The 22,829-nt window shown below is 43.3% G+C and overlaps 1 protein-coding gene across 5 annotated transcripts; it reads right to left on the bottom strand.

Annotated features, from left to right (window-relative positions):
• Nucleotides 1-819: 819 nt before the first annotated feature.
• LOC128299361 (hexokinase type 2) lies at nt 820-21,805 on the bottom strand. Of its 5 annotated transcripts, none has more exons than XM_053035301.1 (9): nt 21,653-21,805; nt 20,522-20,838; nt 7,189-7,351; nt 6,911-7,095; nt 6,365-6,538; nt 5,889-5,988; nt 3,245-3,446; nt 2,830-3,169; nt 820-2,755 (listed from the first exon to the last, which is right to left on the bottom strand). In XM_053035301.1, the coding sequence occupies exons 2-9, from the start codon at nt 20,573-20,575 to the stop codon at nt 2,582-2,584; spliced, it is 1,392 nt and encodes a 463-aa protein (XP_052891261.1). In that variant the 5' UTR covers nt 20,576-20,838; nt 21,653-21,805; the 3' UTR covers nt 820-2,581. The 5 variants fall into 5 exon arrangements, with proteins under 5 accessions (XP_052891261.1, XP_052891260.1, XP_052891262.1 ...); XM_053035300.1 differs by lacking the exon at nt 5,889-5,988 and adding an exon at nt 4,154-4,253; XM_053035302.1 differs by lacking the exons at nt 5,889-5,988; nt 20,522-20,838; nt 21,653-21,805 and adding exons at nt 4,154-4,253; nt 10,856-11,233.
• Between the last annotated feature and the right edge of the window lie 1,024 nt (nt 21,806-22,829).

Raw genomic sequence — 22,829 nt, 5'->3', positions numbered from 1 at the left:
TATTTTATGGCAGAATCGGAAAACAATGGTCCATTTCAAAACAGAAGCAAATGAAACCAAACCATGAAACCCGTCGTAATACTTTCAATTTAATATATTTCATACATATTGTTATCTTCTACTAGTCCAATTCAGCTTAGTATGACTGTATTTTCGCTGTGGAATAGTGTTGGTTGCCCTTCTGAATGGATCCTTTTTCATACCGTTCCACAAATCTGTGTGGCTTCACACGATGCGACATATTGATGGGGAACATGAACAATGTTCTGCGGTAAACTAATGAGAGCATCAACATTTTTCCAAAATGTTTTAACAAACCTGTCTACATCGATGGCCTTTCAATATATCCTTTGCGTGTATGTGGGTGTGTATCGACTAGCTTAAGTTAAAACACAAGAAATCAAGTCTGGGGTTGCATATCGTTGTTATATCAATCGGAACTCACGTTGGGTTATAGCCCTTGCTTTCTTTTTTTTTTTGTTTTGTCAGCGTTATTGGTTTAATTTTAGATAACTGTCTATGTTGCAGCGAAGGGTTTCCAATATACTTCCGTACGTGTTAGCCTACGTTCAATTGCGGATATGTACATGATCATGTCAACATGCTACCAGTACAACATAAAGGTAAAATTATGCAAACAACTCCATCCTAAAAAAACACTAAAACTAATGTTCCCGGAGAGAATGAAAACAAAAACAACAGTTCTAACTATACACTACTAACTAAAGGGTAAAAGGAGTCAAGGCAGCACATATCCGTTCCGGTGTCGTTTCAGTCCATAGTCCTATTCGTTTGCTTGCTTCCATTCAATTCAAACTATTCGTATTCACCAGTTGCTACTTTATTACACTTGATACAACAGCACTCACGATGGTTTTTTGGCTGTCTCATTCTGGTTTTCGGGATAATTTCTTATTTTTCTACACTAATTTGTTACTTTCACTTTTCTTATTCAATATATGTCTATTTTTTCCATTCCTTGCCCCTTTTGCTAGTTATATCTGCTCCCACATGCCTTCTTCTACTATCGACCTTAGCACTCGATTATTTCCTTAGTTCGCGAATGAAAAAAACAAAAGAAATACAGTAACATCAATAATTGTAACTAATTTTAAAATAATGTACAATCTACAACACTAAACTCAAAAACCTTGGCCACCCATTTACTCGCTCTCCTTTGTTTAATTACGCTTTGAGCGACATCCTTAAACAGTGATTAACGTTTTTTTTTGCTTGCAAAACCAACCGATACAATCGGTACAACCCTTTTTGCATCCGGACGACATAGTTTAAAAGGTTTGCAATGTTTATTGTTTTGCTTTCTCCCTGCTTTCTTTTACTATCGACTAACTCACGCGAACGTTCAATACCGCACACCATTGTTCATCAGTGCCGAAGTTCATATATATTCCACCGAGCTAAAAAGAAACACAATCGCCGCTCCAAGACTTCGCATACTGTATGGCAATACAGAGAATTCGAGCTCAAGAGATAAAGTTGAACCCATTTCACAACTCTATACAAGTTGAACCAGAATGTGTTGAAGGAAATCTTCAATTTTTCACACTTCTTTCAACTTTTGTAAGCGATTCTGTTTCAAAACCAATGCATAGAAAGTGATGAACCTGGACAGATTCTAGTTCAACTTAAACATAATGTAAAAAATCGCTTCAACTTTACCACTCGTTCTCGTAATCACTGCCAGGGGGCAGAGAGCCCACTACAAACATGATCACGCATACAACTACTGCCGAAGATAAAGAAGCTTTGCTAAGATAAAACTATCGCAGCTTTTTTTTCCATACACATCGAAGCGCACGTGGCCGATCCTAAGATAATTTACACATCCGATTTTCTATCCAATTTCCCTAGCATATACTAGCATTTCTTGCCGTTTGAGGTAGCACTCCTCATAGTCTGGCAGCATTTTCGGTTACGAACAAGTTCTTGTACTTTCTCCCCGTGGTGATGCGGTAGGTCTGGGCAAGAATTCATGATCCGCACAGTATCCGTAACGGACGGTGTGCTTGGTAGAGTAAATGTACGGTGGTGGTGGTGGGGATTCAGGCGGAGCACAGAAGCTGCGCTCCATGGCCCTTTTTGTAATAAAATGATTTGCTTTGCTTTTCTTATTCATTGATCAACATTGTTTCTTTCACTATAGATATATAATATGTATATATATATATACTCTATAAATCACTAGTTACGCTAGGGGTGAGAATTGTGAACGTTTTGTACGCAACTATGTCGCAGTGAGGTGGTCACTCTACTGTACGCTCTCACTATTATTGTAACCCATTTTTCATCAAATCGCGAGTGTGGTTCTGCCGTGTGACAAAGAAACGATGCATGATAACGTTACAACACACAAGAAAAGAGTCTGAAGCACGTGCGCTGACGGCCCCCGTGAACATTAACAACAGTGTACCGGCGACTGGAGAGTAGCTACCCAGCTGCACCCAAACTTTTCACCATCTCTCTGGCCACACGCACACGCGGTTTAGTGTAGGTAGTGTTCGGTTTTCTTGCTTCATGTCGGTGCTACTCCGGCGCGATCTGATCGATGCTCGCGAAGCGTTTACTGTGCCTCACGACAGGCTACGGCCGCTACTAGCGCTGCACCACGACCGGAACCATCCTCCGATAGCATCAGATCGAAGGAAATGTGCGGTTTCACAAACTGTCGAATCTTTTGCACCATCAGATCATGGAACTTGGGATGGAAACGGTACACGGAACCGTCAACACCAACCTGTAACGTCAAATTGTTATTTTTATCCAATTTCTGGCATCTCTCACATTCCACCCAAAACCCAACACACATACCGTCACGCTCGTTTCGTCCATTTTGTTAATCAATGCCGCAATGCCGGCCGATACGAGGTGAGCCGCCCGGCTAGATACACACTCGCAGATGTAGCGTACATTCGCACAGTCCTCATCGGTCGCGTGCTCGAGGCCCAGCTCTTCCAGCACTTCCCGACAGTTGTAATACGTTCCCGGTTTGTCCGATTCGATTTCTGAAACGTACTTCGTGAAGAACTGGCCGCGCTTGAAGAGAATATCGGAACCGACACCACCAAACAGAAGGCCTGCCTTTGTGAACCTCACTATCGCCAAACGAGCCAGCTCGCCCATGTACATGCCGGAGATCATTTTCTCTTGTCTGGAAGGGTATATACAAACAAATTTCATTAGCTGCACTCATTGGGAGCAGTTTCACTAAGCTTATCACTCTTACAGCTGCCGGCCCGGGTTTATACTGTGCTGATCGATCTCGCGATCGTACTCCGTGCGTACGAAATCGAGCGCACCGTCATCACCGAACGCGCCCCACTCCGTATTGATCATCACATGCTTCTTAATGTTTGGTCCCTCCTTGGGACCATCGAAGAGGTCGCAGTTTTCCACTCTCTCCACGTAGCACGCGTTACTGCCCGTACCTTTAATGACGCGCCGCAGCAGATCGAAAAACAAGAAACTCATTAGTAAGCACATTTTTAATAGTTTAAAATACCATAATACGAAAAAGGTAAAGGAAAAGGTATCATGCAGAAAGATTAAAAGAATATATATAAAAGCGAAACAGAAAAACAAATAAAACGAGTAAATAGGGAAACATTAAATTACAGCAATTGAACACACAAAATCAAAGAAGAAAACGAAAAAAGGAAACAAAACAAACACAAAACAAACAAAGATGGTAACTAGAGGAAGAAACGGTAAAGCACCAAAGAAGAGCCTAAGGATGTTAGCAAAATTTGAAAAAAAAACCTTTTGTTTTGTGTGTTAATTTAAAATAGAGTTATAAATCATCAATTTACAAAAAGAAACTATCACCAGTTAGTGGGGTCCCACAGGCGTACACCGTCGGGCTAACAGAAACTGTCCAACGGTTTCCAGTAAAGCCAATTACATTGCCAATCTTATACCAATTACACCAATTACCAAAAGCTCAGCTTAATCACGCAATCGAGGCGCTAATTCGTTCCTATTTCTTAGGTTAAGAGCAGAGAGTTCTCGCACCATTAAGATGTTACGTACATTACAAGCACATCCACACACCCACACACACACACACACCCACACACGCAGGACGAACATACATAATCATTCGCGCACACACTCGTGAGAATCTTCAGCTACATACCGACAATCAGTCCTATTCTGCAGTTGTGATTCTTCCACGCACAGGACATCAGTGTACCAGTAGTATCGTTCAGGATGGCACAGATATCAATTTGTACATCCTGTTACCCGGGTAGCCGTGCAGTGAACATATTCGAGAGAGAGAGAACACGGTACACAGACCGGAAGGTGTAGAACAGTGTTGCATGGGGCGTATTTCGTACATGAGCCGAACAATTCATTTTCAACATTCGCGTGCACAGTTGCGTAGCGCAGCATTCAAGTGAGACACGATCACGATGATGATCAATGCAAGATGCAAAAAAGGGAGTAGATCGAACGCAATTGAAAAGGAATGTTTTATTTTTCACAGGCAGATAGACGAACGTTTTCGTATGATGAGCGAGAAATAAAAAAGAAAAGAAATACATACAGCTCGTTAATAAAATGTGTTGAATTGGTGCAGAAATTATGATATTGTGAAAGATATGTGACGATTAGATACGATAACAGCATGTTCGTAGAAGAAAGGATCTATAATTTCACCAAAATAGGTATCGATCTCGGAACCTTGTTGCTTAATAATACTCAAGACGACTAATGTCAGATAAGTAACAGCAGGACGTAGTAATAATATATGTATAAAAAGTAATCTTTCATTGGTAAATATTGTTTATACGCGTAGAACTGATTCCTGTAACTCCTGGGGACGACAAGCATTGAAAGAGAATAGAAAAGGCCATATAGGCAATCCGTGTTACTTCAAGCACTTGAAAAACGTAATGTCCACAGAATTACTCATAACACTAGTCAGCTGTTTTTTTTTTATAGCAAACTAATCCACCATAATCTGCATTATCAGTATACGGTGCCCTTTCGTTATCTATTTACAGCTTGTTGTCCAACTGTTTTCAATTCCGCAATCATAAACTAGCGAATAATACCGCCCTTAGATCGCTCAGATAGAGTGGAACCATAAAATAATTCATTTGGTAAAAAAAAAAACAATGATTTCCTGATCGTGATAAAAAACACACGAACAGTTCTGCTGACAGTTGATTCAATTAACGAGAAATAGTAAATATACCGGATATTCTTTTCCCGTACTGCTTATTTCAAGCATCGATTCTGAAAGAGACTAGGCATATATCGAGAAAGCATCTACATGCGTCACGCTTCCTGCAGACAATGAAACGTGCATCAGAACCAACAAGGCAGTGTACTGTAAATGGTCTATCTAGGAGTAAAGCTGTATGTTAGATTAGAAAAAGAACAATATAAATTATCCATTTCCCGTACTGGCTGCGGTACAACGCCGTGCATTCATGGGCACCGAAGGCGGATTCCGGATGATAGCATAAGGACCAGGTGATGTTCCGTATCATACAACATAAAGAATTCGTGTGTATGTGTATAAAGAGGAAAGAAATACAAAAACAAAACGGTAAGAAAGTGGACAAGAAAGTAAGAGCTTAATGGGTTGTATCAGGCTCTGCTAGCATTACCGAGGAAACTGTATGTAGGATAAAGTAGAATTTGAGCGGTTCAGGTTCAAACGAAACATAAGATAGCAACAAACAGCAAGATAGAATCACGGGAAGAATAATTTAGAATTTATTTACAGTTCCCACTTTGTTTGCCGGTAGAACCCGCTTGTTCTTGCATGGCCATCCGTTTGGAAGGCTGCCACAAAGTCGTTCGATCGGCCACAAAGCGCTACGGAACGCAATTAATAACCCAATCTGAAGGTGGCTTACCAATTATCACACCGACTTTGCAATCGTGATTACTGTGCGCGCACGACATCAGCGTTCCGGTGGAATCGTTTAGAATTGCCATTACCGCTATATTAACGTCCTAACGCACGCAATGTTGACCAATTCGAGATGGTAAGATTTGAACATTTGTATGTGTTATGAATTTGGTGATACCATATGTTTTAACAGATTTGTCCAAGACATCATTTTTGTCGTCGCCGCCATCATTTATGGTGTTTGTAGGAAACAATACAAAATGTTAAACGTGTGCTTGAATGTAATTGTTTGAAATTCTTCCGCTTATGCCATCATCTTATCGACAACTTATGGAACAATGTTCCGTTACGATCGGATACGATCGTATGGATTATAAAACCATTTGCTGCTAATACCACCAATAAAAGACGGCAATACACGGACCGAAAAAAAACTGTAAAGTCATCATCGATCAAGCGGGCCGCCGACCCCAAACTTACCCCCCGTCTGGCGATAGCATCCTTCAGCAGCTGCACAACGTCCTCACCGACGACACCGGAACAGTTGAAACCTTTCGTCCATCGGGCAAGAATACCTTTGGTAAGACCCAGCTGCGTTAGCGGGAATGAGAATGTGAATCCTAGCGGTAAACGTTCCTCGTACACTGAGTGTTCCTGGTTGTTGTTTTCGGAAGAGAGAGATGCCATAAAAAGAAGACATTTTAATTATAGTAAAACGCTGATGTATATCGCGTGATGATACGAAAGCGCGTTGGAGTTACACTGCTAGATATTTGCCGCTTTATCAGCGCAAAAGGTGTGTTAAGACTAGAGGCTATTACGTCCAAAGTACCACTGATAGCACGCTATCATTAACAATTCTGACACTTATTACACTTTTGGTACGGTAAGCAGATATGATAGCCGGGATCGATTGATACGTCAATATGTCTGTTTAAAAGAGCTAGATCCGGCATCTCCAGGAATATTGCAAACCAATATTCATTCGCAAATGCCCTATTGCCTATTATCGCTCCCTCTACTTACCTTCATAAAGTTGGCTAAACATTCAGCAATATGGTCAAACAGTTGCGTCCCACTACCGAGCATAATGCTCTGTGGAATGGCATAAATCTTCGACAGCATCTCGAAGTCGTTCTCGTCCTTCAGGTGGATCAGCAACACCCAGAAGTTGGTGCCGCCAAGATCGAGGGCCAGAAATTTTCCCTTTTCTGCAAGCAAAAGGGAGAAAAACGTGACGATTAAATTTACATATTCCAAACACTTAACCAAAATAAAAAAACACACACAGACACTTTACATACCTTTCCCATTTGGCAGGTCCTGTACGTAGGTGATGAAACATTTAACGTCAGCCTCGGCGTGCGTTTCTTTACTGAGCCCTCGGTTAATTTCCTTGATCACCCGTCGCATAATCTCCTCGATCTGTTTGTCTGTGAGGATTAGCTCCCTGCATTGATCACGGATCTGTAAGCAAAAAGAAACAGAAGGGGGAACAGAGGTGTTGCGAATTAGTGAAAGATTCTGTTACCGAGCGACACACCCATGCCCATCAATCGCCCTTGGAGTAACAACATCGATCGTATGAGCCCAGCCCCCGCCACCGTCACACTACATCAACACACGACAGCGAGAACAAATTAGTACATGCACTGAACTAGCAGCACCGAATCCGGCTGACGTTGATCTGCGCGTGGACGATCCACCTTTGATCAGAAAGAATCCGCACAAATTGGCGATCGTTTTTCGCACCTTTTCACCATTGCAATCCATCATTGAGCAGTGTACGTCCCCGCAGGACAATGCAAGTGCGATTAAAAACGGTTCTACGGTTCGGCACAACGTTGGCAAGCCTGATGCGACCGGCAGGCTGTAAGGCACTGTACTGATAATGGTTCAACGGGGTCTCGGGTACGCTACGCTTTTCAAAGCGCACACCGGATGATAGTGCGCTAAGTATCTCAGCTGGCTTGCAGAGGTGCATCACAGCACGGAAGCCCGCGGTGATAATCTTGCGATTAGTTTGCGTGTGGACGTGTGCGCACGCGTACCGCACAAGACGCATATGCGGGGGGAGCTGGAACCGATCAATGAATAGTGTGACTCTCGCAAGTGTTGCCTGTTTAGGTGAAACCGTCCGGGAACTTTTCCGGGTGGTATGGGGATTTTTGTCGACCTTTTGACAAGGTGCACGCTCACTCACTCGACGGTCCAGTGTGAATGTCAATATTTACTGTCCAGTGTCTATTGCTGATAACAATATGCATTGGCCTCAATGAACTGCAGCTATTCGTCCAAGCAGGGGAAACAAACTAATTGCTTTCTAGACGAACTCATGAAGTACATCATTTCTGAATAACTAACGTCTCGTAGGAGATCACTACAATTTGGGCGACTTAAAAGTAACCAAGTACTAATGTACCATGCAATGGATACACCTCCTCATTCAAGGTTAAGACGCAGTAGCTCCGATCGGAGGGTGGCAAAATTATAGGCTACACCCGGCTGCCGGCCCCGGCGTCGGCTGTTGTTTAGACTCCAGGCGCAGATGACGGTGATGATGATGCCCTACGGTAGGTTAGTGGGTTGTTTACAAGAATACCGTTCACTATCTCTCTCTTCCTATCCAACCCCGGCCAACACTCCCTCGCATCCTAACGCCTGCTGCTAATGTGTAGAATCTGTAGCCACAAACCACACATCGATAGTGGTTTCGCAAACAACCGACCTGACGCTCACGTGGGCCCGCCTCTCGTTAGCAGGCGCTCGGCACTGAAACCGTGAGGCTGATACACTATCAAGCGGGAAAGCCTGCCATAAATATGAGTTGTTTTCTCACGATTATGGTTTGGGGACGACTCAACCAGAGTGTTCCAGGTGAAAGGGATTTGATTGGCCGGTTAATGCGTTTCAGACAACCTAAACCCCTCAACCAAAGTGCACTCGTGATTGAAAAGTAAACTCCCCTTTTTTACAATTGTTTACCCAAACACCATCACACAGGACAGGACACGGAACAACCATTACACAGGACAGGACCATAAATTGCGGTGAAATGCCCATCCGGAAGCACAAATGCTTGGGGGATTGTGAGGAAAAATGTGTGTTCTAAAGCAGTAACTATTACTGCGCTTATCAAGCCTTGATGGTTCAAACATTTGTAGTGTTCCATGTTTAAAGTGTGCCATAATTAACCCCGGGAAAGGTAACTGATAGTAGATTCCATAGCAGATAGGATTTGTTTTGCTGGTTTTCGTTTTTTTCCCTTCGAGTGAGGCAATAAGAAAGTGGATGCACATTGCAACGTTACATAATCATTCGTCACAGAGCGCATTATGGCAGGGATGAGCACGGAGCCCTATAACGTACATCTTCCGTACGTAGTCGGTTAGCAGTGTCTAAGCCTCTTTTGTGTTACAGTGAGTGGACTTGATGTGTTATAAAATCGAAATAAGGAACTCTCCTTTCAGCGTACAAATTAATCAGTGTGTCATAAGGCGATTGAAATTATAACAATGTTTCCAACGTATCGACCACCGTCACTCATCCACCGTGGTCGATTTAGACGAGCATCCCCCCATTAGTACCACCAAAAAAAAGTGTTTTCTGTTGTTGTTAGCTTTTGGTTTCGTTTGCAGTTTGCCACCGGCTATAATTAGAAATCAATTACCAGCGCGACTCATCGACGATTTCTCATTCGGCGCGCCATTTCTGGTAACCATCTCATCCTCCAAGGAAAACGAACCGATCGCCGCCCATCACCCGCTTCGGGCGTTGGTTTCCTTTCCCGAAACCCGCCTGCACTGCAAATGCTGCATCCCATCCCTCTCCTCTTTTAAACCCCGTTTAACCCAGTGAAGCCAACCCGATGCAACCGGCGAAACCTTATCGACATTTGCCGGGGTTTGTGTTTTTTTTATTGTCTATTTGTTTTATCGGATCGGATAATGATTTGTTTTCCATTGCGCTGTGCTCGTCGAATAAATCCAGACTGATCACGACACTCTCACCAACAAGTGTATGTGTGTTTGTGTTTTTGAAAGTATCGGGAAGTAAACTCCTTTCGGGAAAATCTACGCAGTTCACAGTCGACGACAAAAAAAAGGAAAAATCCTTCCTCCTCCTGCACATTCTGGCGACCACACCACAGAGAGCTGACAGTACACTGACGGTTCGCGGACGGAAATAAATAACATAATGCGCACACAGCACACTTCATGCCGGTAAAGTGTGAGTGGCCCGAGCGAGAGCGAGAGAGAGAGAAAAGAAAAACAAAACGGAACTAAGATATAGGGATGAAAAGGAGAAAGTGTTGGTGATATTGTCTTCGTTGTTGCAAAACACGTATGTCAAACACCATGCGCCTCCATATGTACGTCAATTCTACGATCCTGACGATTGCTGACGTACGTGTTTGGTTGATTTGTGGATTAAGATGTGATTTAATACCTTCGTTAACATTTTTGTGTTAAGTTTACCACTACTTTATGTTTGCGTAAACTTTAGAGTACACAAAAAAGACTTCCAATCATTCAAAGGAAAAGATACGAGGATTCATATGAACGCACCCACAATACAGTTTATGTTGTTTGAAACTTAATCTTTTTTTGCGCGTTTCTTTTTCTCATTTTGCTTGGTTTCCCTCAGTTTTTGCTTGTTTTATTACGAGGCCATCTCACGAGATCTTTTTCGCGGCCGCCGGTCTACAACCGCGTCACAGTGCCTTTTTTTCTCGCCTGCCAAGGTTAGTAAAGGTCACCAGACGGAATCAGTGTTTTATTAGATTGTCGCGCTTAAAGGCGAAACATGTTGGCCCGAATGGAATTTAACCGATACAACACTAACATAGTCTAAAAATTTGAGTAAAAGTATATAAAATTCCTTTGTTTTTCTTTTTCTTTAATGTAGCTCATTAGACAGCTGTAAACGATCACTACGGGGCAATACTATGTAATATGGCAGAAGCATTACCTTGGTGAAGTTATCTTTGATGACACCCATTTCGTTCTGCACAAGAACACGCTTCGATCACGGGGAAAAGGGATGGTGGAGGGGGGGCCTATTTTTGGCGTCTCGTGCCTTCGGTTCGAAAACAAACCAACGGCTAAGTAACCACTGACTTTCGAACTACAACGAGGTTCGGGGGTGTGGGTTTGTGTTTATGTTTAGCTCGAAGTAGATGTACTGAAATGCATACAACACCGCTATTATTCACTCTCTCGTTCGCAACACACAACACAAATTCTCACTAGCACGAACTGGGCAAAGATAACACAGCCAAAAATTCGGATTTGATTATTCGTCCAAAAACTCGAAGACCACAACGAAGCGTTACTCTTAACGGCTTGCTACGATTTGCGAAAGTTCGTTTCCGACTGAAACTGTCATGCTGCCCGGACACGCGTGCAGCACTGATCGGTGTGTGTCAAGGTAGTGCGCGACTGTCAGATCGTGTCTACCACCGTTATTCCGTACACTTCTTGTTTTTTTTCTGAAACTCGACTCGCACTACCGATCACACACCCGCCATAATCACGCGTAACGATCTTTGGTGACGGTGGAGGGGGGGGAGGGGGGGGAAACACACACGCGAACCAAAACTTCGCGCACAATCGCTTGGGAAGGGTGTGTGTGTGCGCGCACATGACGAACGAGCGATCGAGGTCCGAAGATACATTCGAAAACATTCGAAAGAGGAAGGTGAATCGGATGCTGGTGGAATGTTTATTTTCGTTTCCGACGAAAACATGATGGACGGTTGCTGACGTAGCAAACCGGGGGTGCGCACGATAGGAACATTGAGGGGTGGAAGTGATAATGGTAGCTACTGTACTCCCTTCAGCCAAGCGTGCGCTCTCACGTGCTTCCTCCTTTCTAACGGACGTGCTACTAGCACCCTGCGTCAATGGAAGGGTGTTTACACCCTACTCACTAAACTTCTTGACACTACCAACAAATACAGTACAATCTGGAGCCGATAATTCAATATTGAACCAAAGAAACGAATCCTATAGTACGTTTTCTTGGTACACCTAAAGTAAGTTACGCTACCGAACAATATGCTTAGAGAAATTCCATAAGCTTCGTACCCGGTTTCGCTACAAAATTCAGCACATTCTAGCAATTTGTGTATGCTCTCTTGGTTGCTGGGAGAACATGAACGAATGACAGACCAAAAATAACACGTCACATGATCACACGCCGTTTGTCTACGTTAATGTTTTGACGCTCTTTTTTTTTCGAGTGCCGATGCCTTGTTTTTCATTGCTGTTCTTCAATGGTCGTAACATTTTTTTTATTTGTGTCATTTGGGGAATCACAAATGAAATTCGCAACAAAGCAAAAGCGAGGCACAACCCGGGAACTACTTAGCCATGTTGCGGTGAAGTTTTGCGCACGAAGAATACACAACATGATGAGTCCATCGAAAAGGGACACAAACTGGGGAACTTTAACTTCAAAGTTTTGTTTTTTTTTTGTGTTGGACGATTCAGGGGAACTTTCGGAAAAAAAATCCCCGATTCGAAAAAGGTGATCTTTATGACATCGTCGAACGTGGAGAACGTGTTTGTTTTCAATAATGTGTGACAGTTTGTGATAATATTCCCTTTATGTCAGGCTAGTAAACACAGTTCATTCCCTTAGTATACACTTGGCGAACGTCAATATAGTAATATTTTTATAGTATGCTATTTTGCTATAATACACCAAAATGCAACTATTTAAATTTTCGCTATTGCACCGTTAACTGCTAGTGGAATTTAATTCAATTCAAACACCTCTTTTGAAACAAAAAAAACACACATAAACCAGTACGACAGTACGGTTGCGCGGCGTGACCAATCGTCCCCGAACGGCGTTACGACACTGGCAAAGGATGCTGACCGATCTGTTCGCGACTGTTGGACGATATATATATATTTTTTTTTTTCGAACGATGCTACGCGTACACGCAAACGTGCCGAAGCCGAATCGTGCAATGACAAGTTTGGTGATAGAAATGTTTCCACTATCGAAATCGTCGTCGTCAGTTCGGGTTCACGGTTCACAGTCCACAAAACGCATTTATTTCACGTTCTCAATGTGTGTGTGTTTGTCTATCTAAATCAGTTACAGTTTAAGATGACCGTGCACAAGGGTACATTTATGCCTCCCACCATGCCAGAAGGGTTACGTGCAGTGACACATAAGCAAGCAATTTATATATGGTACCGATGAGGAGGGGATTTTTTCTCTCTCGTTCCCAACCACGGTGATCATCCGTCGATAAATCTCTTCAAAGGTTTCCACAACACATTCCAGTGAGTAACCGGTGTTGGGCGGCCACCACAGAAGACTAGTGGCGTCCCACGCAAGTAGCGGTATCACCCTACTTGAAAGCGGGCGCCATATAGCTAAGGTGGCTCTACCACATTCCAACCCGAAACAGAACCGGCTTCGGAACAGGGCATTTTATGCCGGCCACTTACAGCCACAAGATGCACGTCCAATCTGTCTACGAATGGACACCGATAGTCTGGTATTGATTTGTGGTTGGGTGAAACAATATGTAAACATTATTTTTAAAAACCGGTTTGGTAATCCAACAAGAAGATATCGTAGTACCCGTGAAAGAACTTTTAACTTACTGGTTATAGAGAAATTCATAAATCTGATTGAATCTTTGAACTGAATGAGTGAATCTGAAGATCTCTGGGAATTGTTGAATCTTTGGGGAGTCGAATTATGATTTAAATTTGAATGATTCGATTGAATTTGAATAGTTCGCCACAGAAGATTAATATAAATGGCTCCTCATATAAGAGGCAAAACCCGGTGCTGATCATCACACGAACGGGCCCGAACAAAATACCATCCGGAACAAATCCCCGTAGTAAGGATTGACTATCCGGCTACGTGGTAAAATAAGTCTAATAAGCCAGAAATGGCAGACATGACATAGCCTGGGTCAATTGAAGACGTATACTTTCTTCTGGTGATTACCTAGACTTACTGCACCGACCAGTAAAAGTTCCACTCAAGAACGACGAGGGGAAGTCCCGAACCCGGAATGTTCAACGTAGGTGAATCGGTTTATGCGAAGAAGTATCATTATAACAATTGCAGTTGGGTTCCTGCTGTAACTGATAAGCCGATCTAGAAGGTGATGTGGTCAAGTGGCACAAATGCAGCTGATAATCTGACGGTGTTGACACATCAATCAAGTTAATACCAGAACTGAACGAGAAGAAGGCTCTTGTCGTACAGGATGTTCCACCGGATGTTACTACAGTCTTGGCGGTGGTTTTGGACAATGTCCATCCAATGCAGTAATCAATTTAACGAAGGGTTTTCACCGTCGGTTGTTTACGAGATCATCACCATTGTCTTCATCGTCCGTACCACCAATGACGTTAGCTCTTTATCGAGCTCATCGTCTTCGCCATCATCGTTGTGCCCTTCGTCATCGCCAAAGATAGCGAAAATGTCTACGGAATAATGTAAGGAGGTACATACATCAATAACATCGCCAGGATTCCAGACAGCAGATAAGTGCCCAATAAAGTTCGCGACTTCGAAGATCTCCACAGAGAATGGAGCCATGCCCATCCCCATTCATCTGAAGCAAGGAGGATGCTAGGCACTGAAGTATTGGAGAATATATCAAGCATTCCCTTTTGACAGTAGCTATAGTCTTTAGGTGACAGTAGTCTTTATGCAGATCTTCGCGAGTTCGAAGATCTCCACAGCCGATCTTGTTTTCCACAGCACGAAAACAAGTATGCAGAACGATATTACGATAGTTTATCAACCGAAAAAAACCGAAGTCATTCACAAAGATGAAATATAAATCGTGTCGTTGTATTGGAGATAATAAACCCCAACACCTTCCAACCAGTACAACGGTAAGCAGTAAAATATATTTTAAGAACCACTTGCGCTGCTGCTTATTGTCCCACCGCAGGAAGACCATGGTACGGAGAGCAAAATGCGCAACTGCCTGAAAGCAGAAGATAAATCGAAAAACCGGCCCGCTTAAAAGCATGGGGACGAGCCCCCGAAGCAGTGACAACGGTTGGCCGCTGATTGGCTACCGAAGCGTAGGCCCCGCAGAGGCCGAACCGATCGGTCATTTGCGTTTCCAACACACCAAACACGCCTGCTTCCAACCAAACCGTGTTGGTTCAAGTGCAATCATCTCACGATTAAGCTCAAGAGCAGGGTTTTCTGTGTTTATTTCTTTCCGCGGCCAGTAGCATACCGCGTTGGATTAAGTTTATAAATAGCGAAAGGCAGGAACGTTGAACGTTTCCGTTACCCATGGTACACAGCATTGGTACGGAATTCACCAGTGGGTAGATGCATCGTGACGGTGCCAGCGGAGTCCACACATGGGTTGGCTTAACATTAACGCTGCTCTCGGTAGATTATTTTATAGCGGAAAACTGCATTAACCAACGCTCTATACGCTACCGTTCCGATTTCCGATCTTGACAACGTCACGAGTGCCGCGTACGTCAATGGATGAAAGCAAAAACATCTGTCATAAGCATCCGGAGATGCTGTAGGTGGTGATCGAGAAGATAGCCGGGGATTGTTTTTCCCCTGTGTTGCTCACGTGGAACGCATTACGCTCATCGGTGGGCCGATGTGTTTTCGAGCCGTCCCTTTCAATAATACATTCTTTTCATTTCTTTTCTAGAAAAGGTGATTTGCTAGTCGAACATTAGGTTAGAGTCGTTTCTATTTCTCTTACAGAGTTTCGAATCATATAATGAAATATTTAAAACATTAGGGAGAATTTTGCAGTTTGAATTTCAACAATCGGACCGAAACCAGATTGATAAATTGCTCTTCTCGGCAGCAGTAAATTCCTAATTATAAATTCCTAACGTGGCCAATAAAGACAATAGCACCGTCAATTAGCGAAACGGTCATAATATGCACCACCATATGGTAGGTTGTTCGTTACAACCCTCCTCCCGGTTCCAAGGCAAATGATCAGAAATTAAAAAAAGCCCCCACACAGTTCCCCTACAATCATTGATCGTTTCGATCGGATTAATTAGCTGGCCCACATGGAACACATTTCACGACACGTGTGAAAGAAGGTAAAATGAGTTTCACCTGTGCTGATGTGGTACTCTGGTCGTCCAGTCCAAATAGTAGGACATTCTAAAGCGTACAATAAAAGTAAAAGTCACGTCCACCATTCATCACGTATGACACGTATAAACGGTTCCAGTTAAATCCTTAGCCAGCTAGAGTCCTCCTAAGCACAAGCTAGAAATATAAGCTAGACAGATTGCTTCCGGTTCGGATAGCGAATGCATCTAAAATGAGTAAAACCAACCCGGAGCAAGACGGACGCGCAATAGATGGTGTCATGGTGCAAATGCAACAAGTACCCCGCATTCGCCATTGACATTGAAATGAATGAACATGAAACTGCACGACTATCAACTTCTGTCCGCAATCCACACCGGCGAGAAGGGCGAGAAGGGGTAGATCGAAACGGAACGAGCCCTTCGAATTGCAGTTGCGTTCACAAACGTCACGCACACAAGACCAGATTGGCTAACGCCTTGCCTATTACTCAGCATTTACTGGCGTAGTTTAACGAAAAACAAAACAGCGCACTTGTTCACGGCAATACTGAAAAGATTGCACCCACAAAAAAATCCCCTCATCGATACCGAATTGGGTAAACAGTTTGGACGTCCAACACCCAAACCGAAGCAAATGTTTTCGGTGCTGAACTTTGGTCCGTTGGCGAATTCCCATACATCGATATCGGTAAACAGTAAGGGAAAAGAAGGCCAACAAATAGAAATATGGTACGTTCGGGCGTACATATGGCGCGGTATTGTGTTGCCGGTCACGGTTTGCGGGACGGTCCACGGCAAGTCATCATTTCGTTTGGTGTTTGGTTTATGTTAACAAAAAAAAAAAAACAAAACGAAAAATCACAATCCATCAAACGGTGTTGACGGAGGTTTCTCATTCAGCTCAAATGCTGGATCGTCATATGCTTTGAACGATGGAATGTTCTGTGCAAGAATTGCCTTTGGCATGCTCTTTGGGCCACTCATTTGACCTAGTTTTCGGGAACCGGATTTGTTAAAAATAAATAACATGACTTTAAAGTTTTTAGTAGCAGTTTGTGATCTTGGAGAATAAGGTAGATCTAGTCCAGATACTTCTAGAAGTCGTCTAAAGTCACTAACAACAACAAGATGTGCGTTAGGATCTTCTAGCTGAAGGAAAATGTTCATTCAAAACACCTGTTGATGCTGGAATCACATCGAACCTTCAGGGTCCATGTACTCACAGAAACCTCTGAGGCATGTTTCGGAAATCTGATAAAAATCTCTTAAGCCCTTTTGGGAAGAACATGGAGCAGGAACTCACTACTCGTGCAAAGAATACCATGTTGGGTTGGTCTAGTAATTACAGTGAACAGTGTTTGTCTCATATCCAAGAATGACTATTAAACTCAGAGTAAGATTAGCAGGACGTTTACAATAATGAAGACAAAAATGTGGGAGATCCTAGAAAACGTGACGAAGTAACAGTTCCAGTCCTACTATCTCCTCATCGTTCGCGATGTTTGCAGTTCAAACATACGGTGCAATTAGCTCTTCTGGAACTCCAAGCTCAGGGCTCTCCGTCTAAGCTTTCAGGGCTTTTTGCCAGGGCGATGAGTAAGTTTGCCTACCTTTCAGTCTAGCAATGGACAGAGTCATCCACCATTCGAGAGTGAAACGTTCAGGGACCAACTTCTATATCTTCTATAATAAATGCCGATTCTCGATAGGTGATCGATCCTTCAACATCATACTAAATCTTGGTGAATCTTGGGTGAAAAGATGATACTATTGAAGTTGACATATTTATTACGATCTACAACAAAGAGTTGAATTCTCCAGGCTGTGTTGGATTCATTTTGTCGTTTGAATGAGACTGAACGACTCCGTTCATAAAGTCCTATTTTGACAGTCTACTTGCAAACAAATCTACTCGCTTCATCATGGTTAAAATTAATCACACTTTAATGTGATAACATTAAGCATTGTTAGATGAATCGTGTGTGCACACACTCCACAGTTGGCACGATATCCCATTGCCTTTGAAACCAATGGGAAACTCCAGCACAAGATCCTCCACAGACGCATACCACCACCAAGTCTGGTCCGGTTTGCGGACCATCAAGGACACCCGGTTTGCGGTGACTACGCGGAATTAAATCGTCCACCTGACTGACCGATACCACGAGGCACTCCACCGGTATACGTGCAATAAAGGGTTTCCGTTCACCCCGGCGCGTATAGTTCCGTCATGTTTGCAGAAGAAATCAGAGCGTGCTATACTTCCGCGCCCGTCGCTGTTGGGCTCGCGATAGGGATGCAGCGAATCGGAACGACCTTCTCCGATGATCGCCCGAGGCGTTTTTGAAGGCGATTATCATGACGGGTCAGTGCACTAGGACCGGTTTGTCTTAAAGCAGCAATAAACAAACAAAACACCTAATCAAGTACAATTTAACAAACAAAAAAAACACATTCACACACTGGTCCAATCATCCAGTGGTTACTTTTCGGCCATCCCACAACATCGTCCGCTAATCGAAATTGAGTCGCATGTGATACGGCGCACACTATTTTGCGTGGTGCAAAGATCAATCCGCGATCGCGCTCTTGGCTCTTTCTCGCCGATCACTGTTCGTGGTACGCTATTAATTTATTCGGCAACAATCCCAATTCCGCACCGAACTCTCAACCGGTTTCGGGCGGAGTGGCACGAAAAATCTCGATCCAAACCTAAAATGTTCAATGAGAAAACAAGAGTGCACAGATTAGCCGCTGGCATTGGCGATAAGCGAAGGTCAAACCTTCGTGTTTTTTCTTTCTTTCTACTTCTGTTTGGTTTTCTGTTTTCGTTAGAGGCGTTAGCATGACAGTGAAACAGAAATTGAGCACGAGTTGAACATAAGAAAAAGTTCAAAATTATTATTTCTGATGAATGGTGCCGTTTAATCTGTTGCTTGTTTGATCCGCTCACTTGACATTGAAAAGGGGGTAACATAATTTTAATTAATGACAAACACACATCCAGAGCAACAATTTTTTCCCATAGTTCAACAAACACTGATAATTGAAAACTTCAAGAGTTCTGGGATTTGCCAATTCCAGATTTCTTGGACTTTCTTTGCCCGATATTGAATAGTTGTGCCCCTGTCGTGTGATGAAGCACCCGGCAACTTCTAACCAGTCACTACATCACCGCCTCGCCGTCATATAATGAGTGATTCTACCTATTTTTTCCATCAAGATCTGTTGCTTTTTGAAAATCTGTCGAGATCTGATTCAATCAACAGCTTTCGATTTATTAGATCGTTTCCTAAGGCACAAAACCATAGACCCTCCCTGATAACGAAATGCTAGATGGACCTGATATAATAACACAAGCACTACTAGTTATTTAACAACTCAATCCTGGTAGATGCATCATTTTTACTAGTGTTGGGTACACCTGATTCACATTCAGAAAGCAGAGCATCTCTTCCCTTCTAAAAAGATTCATTATGTACAACACTAGCTTTTACATATCTGTTTTATGGCATGAATTCCAAAAACGAGCCCTACCATTTGATAGTTTTTGTGTAAAAAAATTATTCATGTGGTATTTTTATACTACTCTGCTATTGTTCTCTTCCACAAAGTTTTCTAAAAAGTATCCATAATGGAGCAAATAATTTAGAACACATTAAACGAGAAGGTCAGCACTCCCAAACGTTGCCACGATGATGCAACGTTGTGTTGGTATTACATCCTTCTAGTGAATCATGAATGGACATCGAAAGACATGCGTACTATACATCAATTACGCTATACCCGTTCGTTTCTCTCCGACAAATGGGACGAACCATTGCACCACCGAGCACGGGATCAATATTCTTTACCAAAATAACGACACTTATTGGCATTATTAACGCGAATAGCGAGAATAAATTGCTGCTTCAACTACCACCATTCGTCTCAGCAAGGTGCAATTAAACGTGAAATGGCTGATGTAATCAATGGATCTGAATTTGGGGGTGAAATAATACTCTCACCAGACATCCAGACAGTTGAAGCCGCGCCACCCAGAACGGAAGGGACGGAAAATAGGCACACACACACACATACAGATAGATTATATTCGTTAGCCTGTTTCAAGGTGTCCTTCAGTGAAACCCACCAAGGTCAGTGACGTCTCTACGACGGATAGTCGCGTTTGCCCTTCGGTTCTTAAGGACTCTGGAGGGGAGATCCCCACCTGCCACTGGTGTCATAGCACGGGGACACTGTTCAGGTTGTATGTTATCTAATCCTGTGGCTCGTTTGTGTATGGGTTTGCCTTGCGCACCATATTAACCGATGCATTAGCCGATACACACATCACTCGGTATTCTTGACATCTATGTCCAAGTTCTTAGTTTTTCCTCCAGGTTTTCAAAAATACAAAGCAAATCTTCTTTTCTAACCCGCAAAACAGATCCTGCAATGTTTTTGATTCCTGAAAAGCAAATGAAAATGATAAAACAACTTTTGGAGCGAAAGACCCTCCTCTTCTGGAGATAGTTTTCCCATGGGAGTAATACTTAGGAACACTTACTTCCTTGAGAACACGATCCACGTGCATGTCCATGAATGGTTTCACCAGATCCATGCTGGACAATTTCGGCGGCTCTGCTCTACGGACGAACCGATAATGATAGTTGTGGTGCTGTTTGCCTATCGCGCACTTCCGCGTCCCGTAAGTTCGACGTCGTATTAAGGGTTGTACACACTACACAGCAGCTGCGATAAGTGATGACGGTTCTTTCTAAGCAATCGCACCCAATGATGAAACTATTTGGTGGACACTGGACTTTACAACACTTTAGAAACTCTCACACACGCGCAAACACTGTGATTTTGTGAAACTTATTCCTGTAAATGGATGATAACAAACGGTTTTCACTGCATCTGAACAAATCGACTATTATATTTACATAATTACTGCTGGAAACTAACGATTCACACAAAAAGCAAACACGTATCTCTAAATTGCACTCTGGCGACCGAATCGACCGAAAACACAAACACTTTGCGGTCATGCAAATTAGAGCAATTGACGTGCGAGAAGAAAACGGTCGCAATACACGGTGTACGGGGTAAGAAAACACAAAATTAGAAGGGTCGAGGCGAGTGGGGTCACCAGGCAAAAGCTTGCCTTGCCTGGAGCGATAGCCGGACGGCACCGTATTCATGCGTGGCATCACACCACCTCGACTCAATTGCCGCGAGAATGCAATGTCTCCAGAGGATTCGCTGCTACGGGTGGCACTAGAATGCACTTACAATCTCAATGCCGGGTGACGTGTTCCATCGTTCCTGTGTCGATCGTAGTTACCATTGCGTTTGTAGGAACCGAAAACAGGGTTTCGGGAATAACATTACACGCCATTGAAGGCGGGTTGTTGATGAACGACGATGCACTTCGTCCACGGGTGAAGTACCGGAACGCCTTATGTCCGGGTCGCACACCTTTCACAGCCAGCGAAAACAATCGTTTCGTAATGAATATTAGCTCACTAGCGTCTTCTGTTTTCTTGCGTACATTGCGAAACCTGTCATAAGCAATTTTAACATCAACAAAGGATGCGCCGACAGTGACGGCAGGGGGATAGGTAAAAACCTAATTCCCGATGCCGATCTTGCCTATTTTACACGCATCATTTTATTATCCGATAGTGAAGTTTACCTCTGCACACATACACAAACACAAACACACGTGTACACGCTTGCGAATCTGGAGCAGTACGTATAAAACAATACACCAGTGCCAAAATCACCAACAAAATACCCGTGTGTTGTCACCAAGCAATCGAAGTTTGCCCGGTGTGTCAAAAACAACTTTCCGCGGCGAACACTAACGGGTGTATAAATGTTTTATGGAAAATTTGTCCAGCAGGGAAGGTCACCTTGGCCGGGGCCCGGGCTATTGCTTGCTCGCTTTCGGGCACATAGGTGCGAAAGAGCTGGGCATGCCGCGCTGGTGTGAGTGTGGCCCCAAATGCGCGCTCGACACTTCCAGCCTTCCAGCCTGGCATATGAAGTGTGCGTTTAAATGTGGTGGTACGGCGACTTCGTAACGAAAAGAGCAACAACAAAACAACGATATCTCACATGATGAAACATAGCCACCGCGTGCGTATTGAAATATGATAAAAGGGTCTTCAAGGTGCGTATGAATGAGCGGCATGGAAAGTGTGCATTAGTCAGATAAACATGTATCCATACACACATATGCATATCATGCCACACGCCGCTTAAATACATGTCGCTTTGTAACGTTTTACCATTTATCTTAACACACTCACACACAAAAGCACATCAAATCAATTGCATGGAGAACTTGAACACGTTGACTACCTTCATAAACAATAACGGAACATGGGAAAAAATGGAAATTCCCTTTGATAAAAGTGATGTCACCACCGTGTAAAAATAACTAGTCAAACTGTCAAAAATCGCTCTTCCAGTGGTCGAAACGTCTGACGTCTGATAACGTCCAACGAATCGGGAAAAGTGGAAATGCTTTCGATTCGGAGTCTGCTTCCCCCTGCATATCCCCCTTCCATTTCTTCTATTATTCACTTTCAATACGCATTTGCACGTGCTACGCGCCTACTGAGGAATTTTTCGTTGCACCTAAACACACGCACACATCGTCAAATCGGTCGAACTGCGCGCAGACGCAACGAATGACACACCTCCAAAGCGGTTGCGTGACGTCACAAACTGGTGGGGAAATACACTTTCAAACCAACAACAATAGCAACAACAACTTGATCCTCTCGCTTTTTTTTGTTATGCCCTTTACTTTGTTCAAATTGTGCTGCATTTAGTGTAGAAATGTACTTTTATTTTCATCTCGT

This window comes from Anopheles moucheti, chromosome 2 (assembly GCF_943734755.1).
Source record: "Anopheles moucheti chromosome 2, idAnoMoucSN_F20_07, whole genome shotgun sequence".
NCBI lineage: Eukaryota > Metazoa > Arthropoda > Insecta > Diptera > Culicidae > Anopheles > Anopheles moucheti.
Note: the sequence above shows the minus strand (reverse complement) of the source record. Positions and strands in the feature narration are given on the sequence as shown.

What these genes read in the sequence shown, in the direction of transcription:
- LOC128299361 (XM_053035299.1), bottom strand. Translation starts at nt 7,660, where the DNA reads ATGATGGATTGCAATGGTGAAAAGGTGCGAAAAACGATCGCCAATTTG. An exon ending in ATGCTATCGCCAGACGGGGG is followed by an intron (nt 4,254 to 6,364) that starts GTAAGTTTGGGG and finishes CCCGGGTAACAG; the next exon opens with GATGTACAAATTGATATCTG. An exon ending in CAGAATAGGACTGATTGTCG is followed by an intron (nt 3,447 to 4,153) that starts GTATGTAGCTGA and finishes GCGTCATTAAAG; the next exon opens with GTACGGGCAGTAACGCGTGC.